This window comes from Notamacropus eugenii, chromosome 5 (genome assembly GCF_028372415.1).
Source record: "Notamacropus eugenii isolate mMacEug1 chromosome 5, mMacEug1.pri_v2, whole genome shotgun sequence".
Taxonomy (NCBI): Eukaryota; Metazoa; Chordata; class Mammalia; order Diprotodontia; family Macropodidae; genus Notamacropus; species Notamacropus eugenii.
In genome coordinates this window covers 135,307,044-135,321,876 of record NC_092876.1, presented here as the reverse complement: position 1 = coordinate 135,321,876, position 14,833 = coordinate 135,307,044, and the positions used below count along the sequence as shown (strand labels likewise).

The following is a 14,833-nucleotide window of genomic DNA, read 5'->3' as shown; positions in this document are numbered from 1 at the left end:
ACTGCCTGGCTCTCTGTTCTAACCCTATCTGGACAAGTCAGCAGTGACCTTTGCCCAGCTGTCTGGGCCTCCAGTGCCCGATGCCCAGGGGACAATATAAAACAGGCCACAGTGGGTCTTCCCATCCAAATCAGCACATCCCAGGAAGCAGTTTTCCAGGTGAAGCTCCCAGGGATGGAGAGGGGTGGGCAGGGAAGAGGAGGAAAAATTCATCCACCATGGAAGGGGGCAGAGTCTGTACTTAGATATCTTGAGCTCTGAATCCCTTTGGGGGAATGGGGTGGGGAGGGAAGGGAATGCTCATAGGGAGAGACCCTAAGGCTCCCCATTTCCTCTGCTACAGTGTCCCCCAACCCTTAGAATGTCAGAACAAGTATCTGTTCTTAGTAGCAGACTATCATAGCCTTGGAACCCCATCCACCTTGAGAATTGGCCCAGCAGGAGTCAGGCTACCTGGGTCCTGTTTTTCTTGGTACTTTTTGGTTTTTGATCCTGTATCAGTCTCTCCAGAGAACAGGGCTTGACTGGGACAGAATGTGGAGCTGCTAATGCAGGGAGGTGGAAGGATTACCAAGAACTGGGAGAATCCACTCATCTGAGTCATTTTCTCTCAGACGCAGAGTGACCATGCAGCGCCAAGTTTTCTTCACTGCTGTATTCCTGACCCTGCTGGTCTTTGCTTGTAAGACCCTCTGGCACAGGGTGGGGGTTGGACATGGGGATGGGATTCTGGAAAGCATATAAAGAGGAAAAAAGGAAGCCCAGGGCATCACTGCTTTCTATCTGCTCCTATCACAACTCATTTCAAGACAGATGAGGCTCAGCAAAACTCTAACAAGGGGATACTTGCAGTCAATGCAAGTACCACAGTGCAGGGACAAGTGCTCTTCAGTTGACTGATGGTTGAGGAGGAATAGGACACTTTTACCCTATGGGGGTAGTTCTGGGATACCAGTGAAAGGTTACCACTTGGGCGGGAACAGGAAACCACATGGGGAGGAGATAAAGCCAACCCCAGCATTTTGATGAATTATGCTAAGTACCTGCTAAGCTCTGTTGTTCCTGGGGGATTGTGCATGCCCTACAAATTCCAAGTCCTAGCACAGGGCCACAGTGGCATCACCCTAGGTATGGCTCTGAGAAGCAGATTTATCTAAGGAAGATACCCCCTGCCCCCAAGGAGGGGTCTCCTGTCTGTATCTCTTCCTCCCTGGTTCCAGTCAGAACTATCCTTATGGTCCTCTCTACCCTTATTCTGATATGGGCTGCCAGGAGAGAGCCAGAGAGCAAGAGGAGAAAAATCCTGGATGATTCTCAGTATCCTGCTTCTCTCCTTCTTAGGAATTTCTTCCCTAGGGAAGGCTACTTTCTCCCCCATAGCCTGATTCCAGACTCATGCCATGTCCTCTCCCCCACTTCCTTCCACACAGATGCCAAGGAAGAGGACACAATCCTGAACCGGGTCCAAGACTATGTGCAGCAGGCGGCCCGACAAGCCCACGATGCTCTGACCACCGTTCAGGAATCTCAAGTGGCCAAGCAGGCCAAGTACGCCAGGCCTCCCTCCCCTCTCACCAGCTGTTGGCTCCTGACCTTTCCCCCTTTCCTCCCCCGCCTCCTTTCTTTCCCCTCTTTTTCACTTCTGCCTCTTTCCTTCTGCCCTTTCTGTATCAGCTCGCGCCAGTCTTCCATCCCTATCACTCTTTCTCCTCTGTCCTCTTCTTCTTTCCCTCTTTTATCCCTACTGCTCCCCATCCTTTTTGCTCTTCCTTCTCATCCCTCTCTTTCCTTCCTCACTGTTCCTCATATCTTAATCTCCTTCTTTCCCCTTCTTTCTTTTCTCACTCATATCACATTTCTCCCTAATCCTTCCTTTCCTTCCCACCTGCCCCCCTTTCTGCCCCCCTTTCTCTGGCTTTCCTCCCTTCCCACTTTATTCCTCCCTTCTCAGAAACTTGGACCCCAGTCTGGGCCATTAGGAAGCTAGGGCTGAGATCATGGCGATAATTCTGGGGGGTCCATACCTTTAAATACTGGTGCTGGTGTGGGGGAGTCCATTCTCCCTCTCTCTCCGTCCTCCCCTCTTTTTCTGTGTTTCCTCCTCCCTTTTCCTGGTCTCCTTAGACCCTCATCTACCACCTTCCAGTCTCTCATCCACTATTGCCTTTTTCCTCTTTCTAGGGGCCCCCAGGAACCTTTTTCAATTTTTGCTACTTCTGAACCCCAAGTTTAAGAATAAAAATGCTTCAGCTCTTGATTTTAAACTCCCTACACACCTTTACTGCTTCCCCTGCCCTCCCATTACCTAAAATGCCATCTATCAAAGAAGGTGAGAGCTAGAAAGAACCTGAGAGGTTCACCCACTGAGGCTTAGAGAAGTTAAGCTAGTTAGCTGGGTATGTGAATGGCCAGTTAAACAAAAATTCATCGCCCCCTTTCTCCCCAGTTCTCCTCTGTCCCTGATGCGTTAGGTGAACCTGACTCAGCTCCTCCGTGAGCTCCAATCCCCATTTCCCTGAGCTCTTCTGTGTCCCTACCCCCCTCACCACTTAGCTTCTACTCTGCTAGGGAGTTCTGTGGGGTCTGGGAAAGTTACTCAGGACCTTCCAAGCCCTTCCCCTGCTCTGCCCAACACCATCAGGTTCTGCCTTTCGCTCCCAGTGCCATCATTTTCTTAGGGCCTCCAAGGCCTCCAAGTCTGTGTTTGAGGGATAAGGCTAGTGGATAAGACATCCCATCATCATTTCCCCTCCTTCCAGATTTCTAACCATGACAGAGATGGGTCTGTGGGGAGGCTGTCGAAGTGTGATAGGTTTGAAAGGACAGGGGGAGAGGGCAAGGTGTTCAGGCGCAAGGTGGATTTCCCCACCATTTGGCCCCATCCGCAAAGGCTTTCCTCTTTCTGTTTAACCCTTTAGGGACTGGGTGACTGACGGCTTCAGTTCCCTGCATGATTACTGGAACACTTGGACAGACACGTTCTCCAGCCTGTGGGAGAAACCTGATGTGAAAGAAACTCCGTAAAGAGACTCTCCTTGAGGACTCAACTCCACCATTTTGTATACCATCTGTCCATCTTCCTGCCTCCCTGGTCCTCCTCTCTCCAGGGCTTCCTGGAATCTTCCACTATGTCTCAGGAAAAGCACCTGCCCCCAGCCGAGAGCTACCCTCCAAATAAAGCCAGATGAGAAACACTTGCAGTATTGTGTAGGCTACGTGGACTATTTTCATTTGGGGAGTGGGAATGACAAGTGCGCATGTGTCTGTGTGGAGGGACTAAGACAGAGAACTCCTAAGCATTTCATATTTCCCAAGGAAAGGGGAATTGGTGCCCCTCATAGGGGATGGGACAGGACTAATTGTCCCGTTGGGGCTCACAGGTGGTTGACCAATGTCCTGAGAAATTTGAAAAAAAAATCAGAAGATGACAAAATAAAGACAGCCCTCTCCTGCTTTCTTAGCTTTGTGGAAAGGGTGCCGACTAAGGAGCCAAAAAACTGGGGTTCTAGTCCTGGTTCTGTGGACCTTTCAGGAAATCATTTCCCCTATCTGGTCTTTAATTCCCTCATCTTTAAAAGAAAGGGTTTGGACTAAATTATCCCTTCCAGCTGTAAAATTCTGAGCCTGGGATCCTTCTGTTCACCTTTACCAGCTGAGTTTAAAGTGGCTTTCTTCTTTACATTACATCTTTTGGATATATCCTTAAACCTCAAAAAACCTTAGAGCAGGAAGGGTAACTAGCTATCAAAACCAAGTACATCCTGCTATAGCAGAGAGAATCCTGGGCTTGGAGTCAGAAGTTATTGTTCTTCAGTCTTCATTTGTGTCTGACTCTTTGTGATCCCATTTGGGGTTTTCTAGACAAAGATGCTAGAGTGGTTTGCCATTTCCTTTTTCAGCTCATTTTACAGATGAGGAAACTGAAGCAAACAGGGTTAAGTGACTTGACAAGCATCACATAGTTAGGAAGTGTCTGAGGCCAGATTTGAACTCTTTAAGATGAGTCTTCCTGACTTCAGGCTCCACAGTCTGTCCACTGCACACCTAGCTGCCTGGACTTGGGTTAAGATGATAGCTTTGCTACAACCAACCCATGTGATCTTAGGTGAGTCACTTAAACTCTGTAGGTCTCAGTTTTTTCATTTGTCAGACAAAGCAATTGAATTCAAGTCATTTTTCAGGACCAAGATGATCTCTCAGGCTCCTCCAGCTCCAAATCCTATAAGTCATACCTTTTTCTTCTCCTACTGCATTTTGTAAATGAGTTAACTGAGACCCAAAGCTATTATGACTTGCCCAAGATCACATGGCTAATAAGTGACCCTTTGAATCCATATCTCCCTACTCCTTGTCCTGAACTCTGAGCTGGGATATATATGGTATCTAAGAAATACCAAGTAAGTAAGCTTGGGCACCATGCCACCCAAGCGAGTCCCAACCTAGGACCTCTGGGCTTCCCTGGAAAGTTTTACTTCTCTGCCTGCTTCTGGTCAGCTCCTCCTTTCTGTTCTCACTGTAGTAGCTTCCCATTGCTCTAGGGAAAAAGGCAAAACCCTCAGACTCAGCCTGGCACCTAAGGCCGGTCCTCCAGAATCTGACCCCAACCCATTTCTACAGCCCTCATTCACATTATTAACCTTCCACCTATTCTATCTTTTAGCCAAATTGTACTATTAGGTATTTCCCAAATTCAGCCTTCTACCTCCCTCCCACAAGGGAAGAAAAAGGGAAAGGAACAAGCATTTATTAGTCACCTGCTATATACCAGTCACTGTGCTAAGCACTTTACAAATACTGTCTCATTTGATCCACACAGCACTGTGAGGTAGGTACTATGATCCTCATTTTACAGCTGGGGAAATTGAGGTAGACAGAGGCCAATGACATATCTAGGGTCACACAGCTAGTAAGTGCCCAAGGCAGGATTAAAACTTGGGTCTTCCTGACTCCAAGTCCAGCGCTCCATCCACAGTGCCACCTAGCTGCCTCCTACCTCCTGGCACTCTCTTCTCCCATGCCCAGAGTGTATGCTGCCTCCTCATGTCTTCATTTCTGAATCCTTACCCTCCTTCAAGTCTTGGCTCAAAGATGTTGGTTCTCTCTCCTCCTCAAATGTCCTTCTAATTTTAACTGTGTACATAATGTCATCGGACAGTTCTACTTCTCTGAGTATGTGAAGGGCCCCCAGAGGGTCAGTTCCTTGAGGTTAGGGGTTATTGGGTTTTATCTTTGTTTTCTCCGAGTCCCTCCATGATAGATCTGTAGAAAAAGGTTTGGGGAACTGAGTTTTCAAGGTAATTATATTAAGCTAAATGTTCAGTTACTTTGAAGAAAGCTGTCAAATTCTTCAGGAGATTTCCATATTTCTTCATCCTTTACCACAGAGGATGGCATGTAAGCGGTAATTCCTCTTTTGGGCAGTCTGTTTGCTAATAAGGTATCCTAGGATCGTGTTCTATGAAATGGTATCTGTTTCTTTGGGTATTCGAAGAAACAGATTCTTCAATCCCTTTATTCACTTCTTTAGCAGAACCTGTGAGTCATTCTTCAACCAATCAACCCACTGGCAAGCATTTTTTAAGCACCTACTGCATATCAGGCACTATGCTAGATATTGGGGATACAAATAAAGGCAAAAATGAAGCAGTTCCTTTTTCATTCTACTGGGGAGACATTTATTTATATGTAGATGCAAAATTTATACTAAAATGAGCCAAGGTAATGGAGAGAGGAGATAGGAAGGTACGAGCAGCTGGGGAAATCAAGATAGGCTCATTTAGTTACAGTATCTTTATGTTTTCTGGCTCCATTTAGAATAAGAATGTCAATATGGATACCATTTAATTTGTCCAATAGCATACATACCTGTTGGTCGTTGGACAAAAGTTTCACATTTATTTAGTGTTGAGAATTGAGTTAATATTTGTTATGTGACTTCAGCCTTTTCTAACACTCTAGCACCATCACTGTGAAATGAAAGGGGGCTGCAAAGGACTGATGGGCAGGATCCTGGATATGAGCCCATTCAAGTCTACCCAAAAGAGCCTCGTCCTCAGACTGCATATGCAATGTATCACTAGAACTCCGTTTGACGTCACTCCAGATTTTAAGGACTTGCCAGAGCTTGTGTGCCACCAGTGTTGATTCTGAGGCCCCATGATCCACATGGCAGCTCTTGAAATATGGGAAGACAGTGATCATTCTCCTCCCTCCCTGCTCTCCCCATTCCCAAGTCTCATCTTCTCTTTCCCAAGCTACACCTAGGAAGAACCAATATCAAACCCTGAGGCAGGATTTGGGAGAATGGAATAATTTGCAAAAAGCCTAGAATGTCCCCGTTCCTGTATAAAATTATAAAGGTCTGGATTTTGAGGAGTCATTTGACTTATTCTTCTGCCTCCAGGTGGGCTTCCTTCTTTCATTAAAGCCTTCTGAGGGAGGGGGTACAGTATCTTCTTTTGAGAACCCATTCCAGTGAGGAAGGCCCAACTGATATTCATCCTCAATGCCTTTGGTATGAGTGGAAGCCCAAACTCTCCAAAAGTGTCAAGAGACGTCCAGTTGACACAGGGGCAAAGATGTTGGTTCTCTCTCCTGCTCAAACTTCCTTCTTTAACTCTGGGGAAGAACAGGTTTAGTCAACAGGGATGAGTGTCACCGCTGGGGGTCTTGGACCTGTATGTCCCGACTACGTCTGAACAGCAATCAGATCGAGGAAAGAGTAGATTTCCTTTCCTTATTGCACTTTCTGATGAGGGAAAGAAGGAAGGAAAAGTCCAACACAAACTCCAAAATTCTTTCTTGGTCTCCCAGTTCCCTCAACAGCAGTAAGCACTCCTCCCTACTTATGGAAGATTACTGCGAGTCACAGATATCGTATGAGTATCTTGATGCCATACGAAAGTATAAATTCCATGAGGGCAGGGGCAGTGTCTAGACTTTACTAACTAGCACAACGCTCTAGACATAGAAGTTTAATAAATCTTTGTTGAATTGAACTCAACAGAACTGAACTGATGTGGGTGTTACAAATATGGCAAATTCACTATGTCCAGAATGGAACTCATATTTTCCACTTGCCCTCATCTCTTTTTCAAACTTTCTTCTTTCTGTTGAAGTGACCACCCTCCTAGTCACTGGAGTTTGCCACTTTGGGCTCCCCCTCAGCCAAGCAGTCCCTTCAATAGGTTGATTCTCCCTATACAAATCTCTTGGATCTGTGGTGCCCTTCTGGCCCTTATGTAGACTCTTATCACCCACTGTCTGGATTATTGAAATAATTGGGTTCCCAGATTCCATTTCCTCCCCTTTCCTTTCTCCAATTCAACCTCTATTCATTTCCCAAGATAATCTTCCTAAAACACAGGTCTGAGCCTCTAATTCTACCACTCAAGAATTTTCACTGGTTGCGGCGGAAACTGGGCATAGAGCAATGCCTGACACCACACACAAGAATAAAGTCCAAATGAATACATGATTTATAAACAAATTAGGGGAGCAAGAAATAATGTATTTGTCAGATTTTTGGAGAATGGAGAAATTTTTGACCAAACAAGAGATAGAGAACACTATGAAGTGCAAAATGGATAATTTTGACTACATTAAATTGAAAAGTTTTTGCACAAACAAACCCAATGCAATCAAGATCGGGAGGGAAGCAGAAAATTGGGAAAGAAGTTTTGTAACTAGTATCTGTAATAAAGGTCTCATTTCTAAAATATATATAGAACTGAGTCAAATGTATAAGAATACAAGTCATTCCCCAATGGATAAATGGTCAAAGAATATAAAGAGGCAGTTTTCAGAGGAAGAAATTAAAGCTATCTATAGTCATATGAAGAAATGCTCCAAATCACTGTTGATTAGAGAGATGCAAATCAAAACAACTCTGAGGGATCACATCACACCTATCAGATTGGCTAACATGACAGAACAGGAAGATGATAAAGGTTGGAGAAGATGTGGGAGAGTTAGAACACTAATTCATTGTTGGTGGAGCTGTGAGCTCATCCAACCATTCTGGAGGGCAATTTGGAACTATGCCCAAAGGGCTGCAAAAATGTGCATACCATTTGACCCAGCAATACTGCTTCTAGGACTGTATCCCAAAGAAATAATAAAAATGGGAAAGGCTCCCATGTGTACAAAAACATTTATAGCAGTTCTCTTCGTGGTGGTCAAGAACTGGAAACTGAGAGGATGCCCATCAATTGAGGAATGGCTAAACAAGTTGTGGTATATGAATGTAATGGAATACTATTGTGCTATAAGAAATGATGAACAGGAAGACTTCAGAGAGGTCTGGAAGGACTTATAGGAACTGATGCTGAGTGAAAGGAGCAGAACTAGGAGAACTTTGTACACAGCCAACAACCACAGTGTGTGAGGAATTTTTCTGGTAGATTTAGTCCTTCACAGCAATGCAAGGACCTAAAAAATTCCCAATGGACTCTTGAGGCAAAATGCCATCCACATCCAGAGAAAGAACTGTGGAATTGGATAGCAGAATGAAGCAAACCATTTTCTCTCATGTTATGTTTTGTTTTGTTTTATGGTTTCTCCTATTCATTTTAATTCTTCTCTGCCACATGACTAAGATGAAAATGTATTTAATAGGAACATATGTGTAGAACCTATATAAAATTGTACACCATCTCAGGGAGAGAGGGGGAAGCGAGCAGGAAAAAAGGAGGAGGGGAAAAATCTAAGATATTAAGGAAGTGATTCTAGAAAACTGAAAACAAATAAAATAATTTTTTAAAAAAAAGAATGTATGTGAAGAACCCCTATAAGATTGCATGCTGTCTTGGGGAGGGAGGGGGGGAGAAGGGGAGAGAATCTAAGACTTATGGAAGTGATTGTAGAAAACTGGAAACAAATTTAAAAAAAAAAGAACTATTTTGACTGCCAAAGAAAAAGAAACTAGACATGCCTATTTAAACTTTTCTCTATGGCTTCATGGACATTTTAACCTGATATGTTATTTGCTTGATTTCTATATTTGCTTTAAAAAATCAATAAAAAGGACCTGAAAAGGTAAAAAAAAAAATTTTTTTTCACTGATTTCCTCCCACCTTTAGGACAAAAAGGAAACTCAGTTTTATAAGCAGTCTCTAATATACCTGATGACAGCTAATCATCATTACTCCACGTCACTTTCATGAATTCTCTATCTCACCTAGTTGGTTTGCTCTTTGTTCCCCATATCTCCTACCTCTTTATACCAACCATCCTCTATGCCTGGAACGAATTTCCTCTTCATCTCTATCCCTTTGAATCAGCTTCTTAGCTTCTTCAAGACTCAGCTCCCAAGCCCCCTTTCATGCAAGCCTTTCTGGATTCTCCTAGCTGTTAGTATTCCGTCTCCTTAAATTATCTTCTATTTACTTATCTGTTTAGTTGTTTATCTTCCAGTAGAAGCAAACTCCTTATAAGGTAGATAATGTTTTTAATTTCTGTCCTTTTATCTCCAGTGGGTAGCATGGTACCTTGTGTGATAGTAGGCCCTTATACTCATAGAGGCCCAAATAGTTATTGAATTGTTTAAATATTATTATCCCCATTTTTATAGTTAAGGAAACTGAGGCTCAGAGAGGTAAAGGGACTTTCCCAAGGTCAAACAAATAATATCAGAGGCAGGATTTTAATTCAGGGTTCCTGACTATAAATTTAGGGTTCTTCCTACTATACTATAATTGGTGCTGATTTAACATCTGATTATATGTTGTTTTTATTTTAGTATTTTTTTTCTCAGTTACATGTAAAAACAATTTTTAATCTTCAGTTTTTCACAATTTTGAGTTCCAAATTCTCTCCCAGCCTCTCTCTTCTTTTCCATCATGGAGAAGGCATGCAATATGATGACACAGCTGCAGCCATGCAAAACCTATGTCCCTTGTATGTTGTTTTGTATCCTTCTCTGCTTGGTTCCTATTCCTTCACCTCGTCTTTTCAGATCCACTGCACGATCTCGCGGGTCAAGGACTGTTTCCCACCCCCTCCTTTTGTAGCACCCATCCTGCCTCGATGGGCAGCTTCCCAGTGGTCAATCAGTTGTTGGTGGCTGATGCCAAGAGCTAGAGCGCTAAGGGTGATTGCAGAGTACGTGGTGAATCCTTAGCCGAGAGTTATTTGGATTGGATTGAATCCTTAAGGTCAGAGAGCACACCTGCTTCCTATCTTGACCTCGACCTCCCCACCCCATCCGAAGAAAGATCAGACAAGAAGAGAGCTCCCCTGCATCCAGGTCCTACCCCGTAGCTCTTCCCCAACACTGCCCATGCTCCCCCCGTCCCTGCTCCCTCAGGAAGAGATGTACTAGCTATGACAAAGGCATTGCTTGATAACTTAGACACCTTTATTTCACAAAATCTGGAAAAAGAAAACAAGCCACAGAAGGGGAGGATGGAGGACTGTAGAGTCCCACCATGTGTACACACACTCCAACCTAGGGATGTGTTGGTCTCCATGGGTTCCTCTCCAAATCCATCATTTCCCTGAATTCCCAGAAGGAAGGGAAACAAAGGAGTGAGAGGAACGCCGCTGGGGGCCCCAGTGTGGCACCGATGGCAGGAGTAGAATGGGGGCTAGTAGAAGCAGCCTGCATTGGAACCCTTATTTGGTTTTTGGCTATGACTTCCTGTTCAGATATGACTCACAGCTTTAAAAGGGGGAGTAATTTGGATTGGAACTGGTCACTGAGGCAAATGGTGAGGGAAGGCAGAGAGCGACCTCCTCACTGGGAAGCCAAGGACTTCCGGGCTTCCTCCAGTAATGACAGAAGCTCAGTTTTGAACTTCTGGGAAATAGGGTCAACACTTCCCTTGAGGTCCTCCATGAAGGGAGTAACCTTTTCCTTGATGGCTTTCAGCTGCTGGGACATCTTAGCTTGATATTCGGAGGCTGAGGGCAGGCCTTTCTCACGGAGCTCCTGCAGCTTCTGGCTCAGGTTGGTCTTGATTTTCTCGTGGTAGGGACTCACATACTCTCGAACGGTCTCGATGTGGCCCTGGGCTCGGTCGCGGAGTTCTTGGGCTAGGGGGCTCAGCTTCTGCTGGAGCTCTTCGAACTTCTGCTTGGCGTTGTCCTTCAGGTCCTGGGTCAGTGGGGCAACCTTATCGCGGTAGGCTTCCATGTCAGCCTGCCACTTCTTTTCAAATTGATCCAAGTGGGGCTGAATGTTCTTCTTTACTTCTTCCAAGCCCTTGGTCATCTCCTCACGCAGGGCCTCGGTCTCCTTCACAATGCTGTCCTTGAGTTCCAGGTAGGTAGGGCTGAGCTCCTCATAGAAGGCACTGAAGGCTGAGCTCAGGGAAGTCAGTGTGTCTGTAATCTTCAGGCTGTGGAGAGTTGAGAACAGAAGAGATAGGATGCTATTACACCAGCTGTGAGACCCTGGGCAAGTCACTTCACTGCTGCCTGCCTCAGTTTCCCCATCTGTAAAATAGGGATCATAGCAGCACCCACCTCCCAGAGTTGTTGCAGTGATCCAACTGAAAAGCACTTAGCACTGTGCCTGGCACCTAGTAGGCACTATATAATTTTTAACCATCATCATCATCACTAGCTGTGAGACCCTGGGCAAGTCACTTCACTGCTGCCTGCCTCAGTTTCCCCATCTATAAAATAGGGATCATAATAGCACCTACTTCCCAGGGCTGTTGTGAGGGTCAAATGAGATAATAATTGTAAATTGCTTAGCGTAGTGCCTGGCACATAGTAAGTACCATATCTTGTTAGCGATCATTATCATTTGTGTCAGTCAACTAGTCACAAAGCACAGATCTGCCTGTGTCACTCTCTTGCTTGAAAAGCATCCATGGCTCCTCATCGCTTTCAGTATGAAAATGTCAGCTCTCAAGCGACTTCCCAAGCATCCGATCTATCTTTCTGACCTCACTTTATGATACTACTCTTTCCCACATTCCACATCCCAGACAAACAAGAGCTACTGGATGCTTCTCACAATGTCTCTCTGCCATCTCTAGACCTAAGCTGTTGCCTGCACCTAGAACTCCCCCGCCATCTGCCTCTTTGGAGGCCCTAACTCCCTCCCCCTGGGACCACCTCACAGAGACATAGTCTTATTTCTCCAAGAGTTAGTGCCCTACCACCCCTACTCCCAAACCACTCTGTTTATCTGGTATAACCCCATGTATTGTATTTACTTATCTGAGTTTGTTTGTTTCCTCCCAATAGAATCAAGGTTCTTTGAGGAAAGGGACTATTTTTCTCTTTGTATTCCCAGAGCCCAGGCTCTTGTCTGGCACTTAGTAGGTGCTTGTTGAATTGAAGTGAGTTGAATTGCTTCCCAAATGAAAAATAGGTATTGGGGACAAGGAAAGTGAATCCCTGGGCAGACAGTACTCAGGAAGAGTCTGACCCACCCTGTCTGATACCCCTGGTGCATCGTTCCTGCTATGGTTTCTCCTAACTTAAGTCTCCTTTTCTTAAGCTTAAAAAAATGCCCAAAAGAGGAAGCTGGCTTTGGAGAAGCCTTGGGGGAAGGAAGGTGAGGAGGCAATTTATCTAAGTCTGCCAGGCCAGGTAAAATCCAGGAGCAGGAAGCCATCCCTGGGGACTCTGGGGTCCAGCAGTCACTAATTCTCCCTATTCACCCCTTTGGGGAAAGTGAGGACCCAGTAGCTTCCTCCCCTGGCACCACAGGACAGACTGTACTTTGAGCCCACCCAGAACAAAGCATGGTATCCCATGGTGTCCAGTCCTTCCCTGAGCTTGGACTTTCTAGGTTTCTGTACCCTGGGCAGCAAACCCCTCAGAGGAGCTTTTAGTCCTGAGTACCAGCCAGTCATTCTTTCTACTTACTCCAGTTCTTTGCCCATAGCAGAGGACTCAAACTGAGACACATATTCCTTTCCAGTGTCCTTGACGGTATTCAGGTAGACAGTTAAGAGATCCTTCATCTGCTCCAAGGGTGTCTGAGGTTCATCATGCTGCCAGAAATAGTTGGCCTGGCTCCCTTGAGGAGAGGAAGAAGACAGAACCAAGTCATTACCACCCTCTGCCTGACTGTCCTTTCTCAGGGGGTGCCAGAGAGAAGGAGTTTCTGAGCTAGGAGTGAGCAAAGACAGCATATGGGAGGGGACAGTTGTCTAGCTCAGCCCAGGGTCAATGAGAGCAAATTTTGTGTTAAGTGTTCCTGCCACCCACCTTCTCCCAATCCCATCTAGTGTAATCTGAATAAAGGGGGAGGAAGGTTCCTGACTGACTGGGGATCTGGGGCTTGGTGTTGGCCCCTACCTGTGAGGAAGAGCAGGGAGAGGCTCAAAATCACAGCTCTCATCTTGAGGACTTCTTCCTATGACCTGTGGAGAGAGGAGAGAGGTTTAAATCGTTGAGAAGGCAAGGCTAATCACATAGGCTGAGGAAAGAAGCCTGGCTTTCTGCTTACTCATCGATAAAATGAAGGGGTCCTGTCCAAACCTGGATCTATATAATACCTAGTGTCCTTCCCTACATTTACTGCATCCCTTTCTCCTGCTAGGTCAGAGACATCTGGAGGTCAGCCAATCTCAGAGGCTTGGCCAAGCTTATCCCAGACAAGCCCAGTCAAGTGGCCAGCGTTGGCTTGGTAGATCTTACCTGAATGCTCTCTCCAGGTGATCTATCAGGGGTGGTAGTTCTCCTCAGGAGCTGGTATTTATATTCCCAATGAGGGCTGGGCTAAAGCAGGGAGATAAGGTAAACCTTCAGAAGGACATGTGGAACTTAGAGTTCAAGGGTCAAACTTGTCTCTCCTCCCCCGCTCCCCTGAAATCCTAGGTCTAAAGCAGGTAGGCAAACAGAAAGTGGGGGCAGTGATTGCCCAAGGGGGACCTAGCTCTGGCTCTGCAATCCTGGATGGTCTACTGGGCAAGGGATAGGCTGGAGTCAGACAAGAAAAACCCCATGCAGAGAGTAATCTCATTCTTGTAAAGCTAGCTGGGGTTAGGGGCCAGCATAGCCAGCATAGCCGAGGCCAGGGTCTTCAGCCTCCTTCAGCTTCAGCCTCCAGGCCACATGTGGCCCTTTAGGTCCTCAAGTCTTTAGGTCCCTTTGACTGAATCCAAACTTCACTGAACGAATCCCCTTAATAAAAGGATTTGTTCTGTAAAACTTGGACTCAATCAGAAGAACACACCTGAGGACCTGGCAGGTCACATGTGGACTCCAGGTCGCTGGTTCCTCACCCCAGACCTAGGTTATGCTGGCCCCACATTTGCTCCTTTGGGTCCTAACCCTCCCCTCCAAAACCTTGGGTGAGAAGAAAGAAAGACTCCATCATACTTCCCTTGGCTGGTCTCATTACCCACTTCACCTTGGGCCCAGAAGGGAGGGACTCACACATAGAATGGGGGAGGGGGAATTGGGAGGTAAGAGGGACTCCCTGCCTGGCTTCCCACAAAGGCTCAGAAGGGATCACTTGTGCTGACCCTCCCCCTTCCCTCTTTAAGGAGCAGGAAAGTGCAAGAAGCAAGCTTTTTGTCTCCACACTTCTTATCTGTTCCACCCCCCAACATCCGGAAAAGTGAAGAATGGCACACATGGTCTCTGAAGTCAGGGGAAGCTGTAGCAGTGATTTCTGTAATGGTCTCTCTCTACTAACCCAGGCTGTTCCCAAACCTGCCTCAAGCTCCTCTTCCAGAAAGATTCCACCGGCTGACTCATTGAACTCTGACTCATAGGTCAGCTATTAACTAGGACTGACTTGTCCATAGCTGTGTGAGACTAGAAGTACATCACTTCACCAAGGCCTCAGTTTCCTCATCTGTACTATGGGAAAAGTCATACACATAATACCCAATGAAGATTAACAAAGATATCGTGTATGTAA

At 45.8% G+C, this 14,833-nt stretch overlaps 2 protein-coding genes across 3 annotated transcripts; one reads left to right on the top strand and one right to left on the bottom strand.

The window, feature by feature from the left end:
• The first annotated feature begins 60 nt into the window (after positions 1-60).
• On the top strand, positions 61-3,200 carry APOC3 (apolipoprotein C3). The gene is made up of 4 exons (XM_072611013.1): positions 61-159; positions 615-682; positions 1,431-1,548; positions 2,919-3,200. The coding sequence occupies exons 2-4, from the start codon at positions 628-630 to the stop codon at positions 3,022-3,024; spliced, it is 279 nt and encodes a 92-aa protein (XP_072467114.1). The 5' UTR covers positions 61-159; positions 615-627; the 3' UTR covers positions 3,025-3,200.
• Positions 3,201-10,335: 7,135 nt separating this feature from the next.
• Positions 10,336-14,613, bottom strand: APOA1 (apolipoprotein A1). Of its 2 annotated transcripts, none has more exons than XM_072611010.1 (5): positions 14,544-14,613; positions 13,603-13,683; positions 13,261-13,325; positions 12,826-12,979; positions 10,336-11,339 (listed from the first exon to the last, which is right to left on the bottom strand). In XM_072611010.1, exons 3-5 carry the CDS (start codon positions 13,301-13,303, stop codon positions 10,736-10,738), a joined length of 801 nt encoding a protein of 266 aa, XP_072467111.1. In that variant the 5' UTR covers positions 13,304-13,325; positions 13,603-13,683; positions 14,544-14,613; the 3' UTR covers positions 10,336-10,735. The 2 variants fall into 2 exon arrangements, with proteins under 2 accessions (XP_072467111.1, XP_072467112.1); XM_072611011.1 differs by lacking the exon at positions 14,544-14,613 and adding an exon at positions 14,287-14,341.
• Positions 14,614-14,833: the final 220 nt, after the last annotated feature.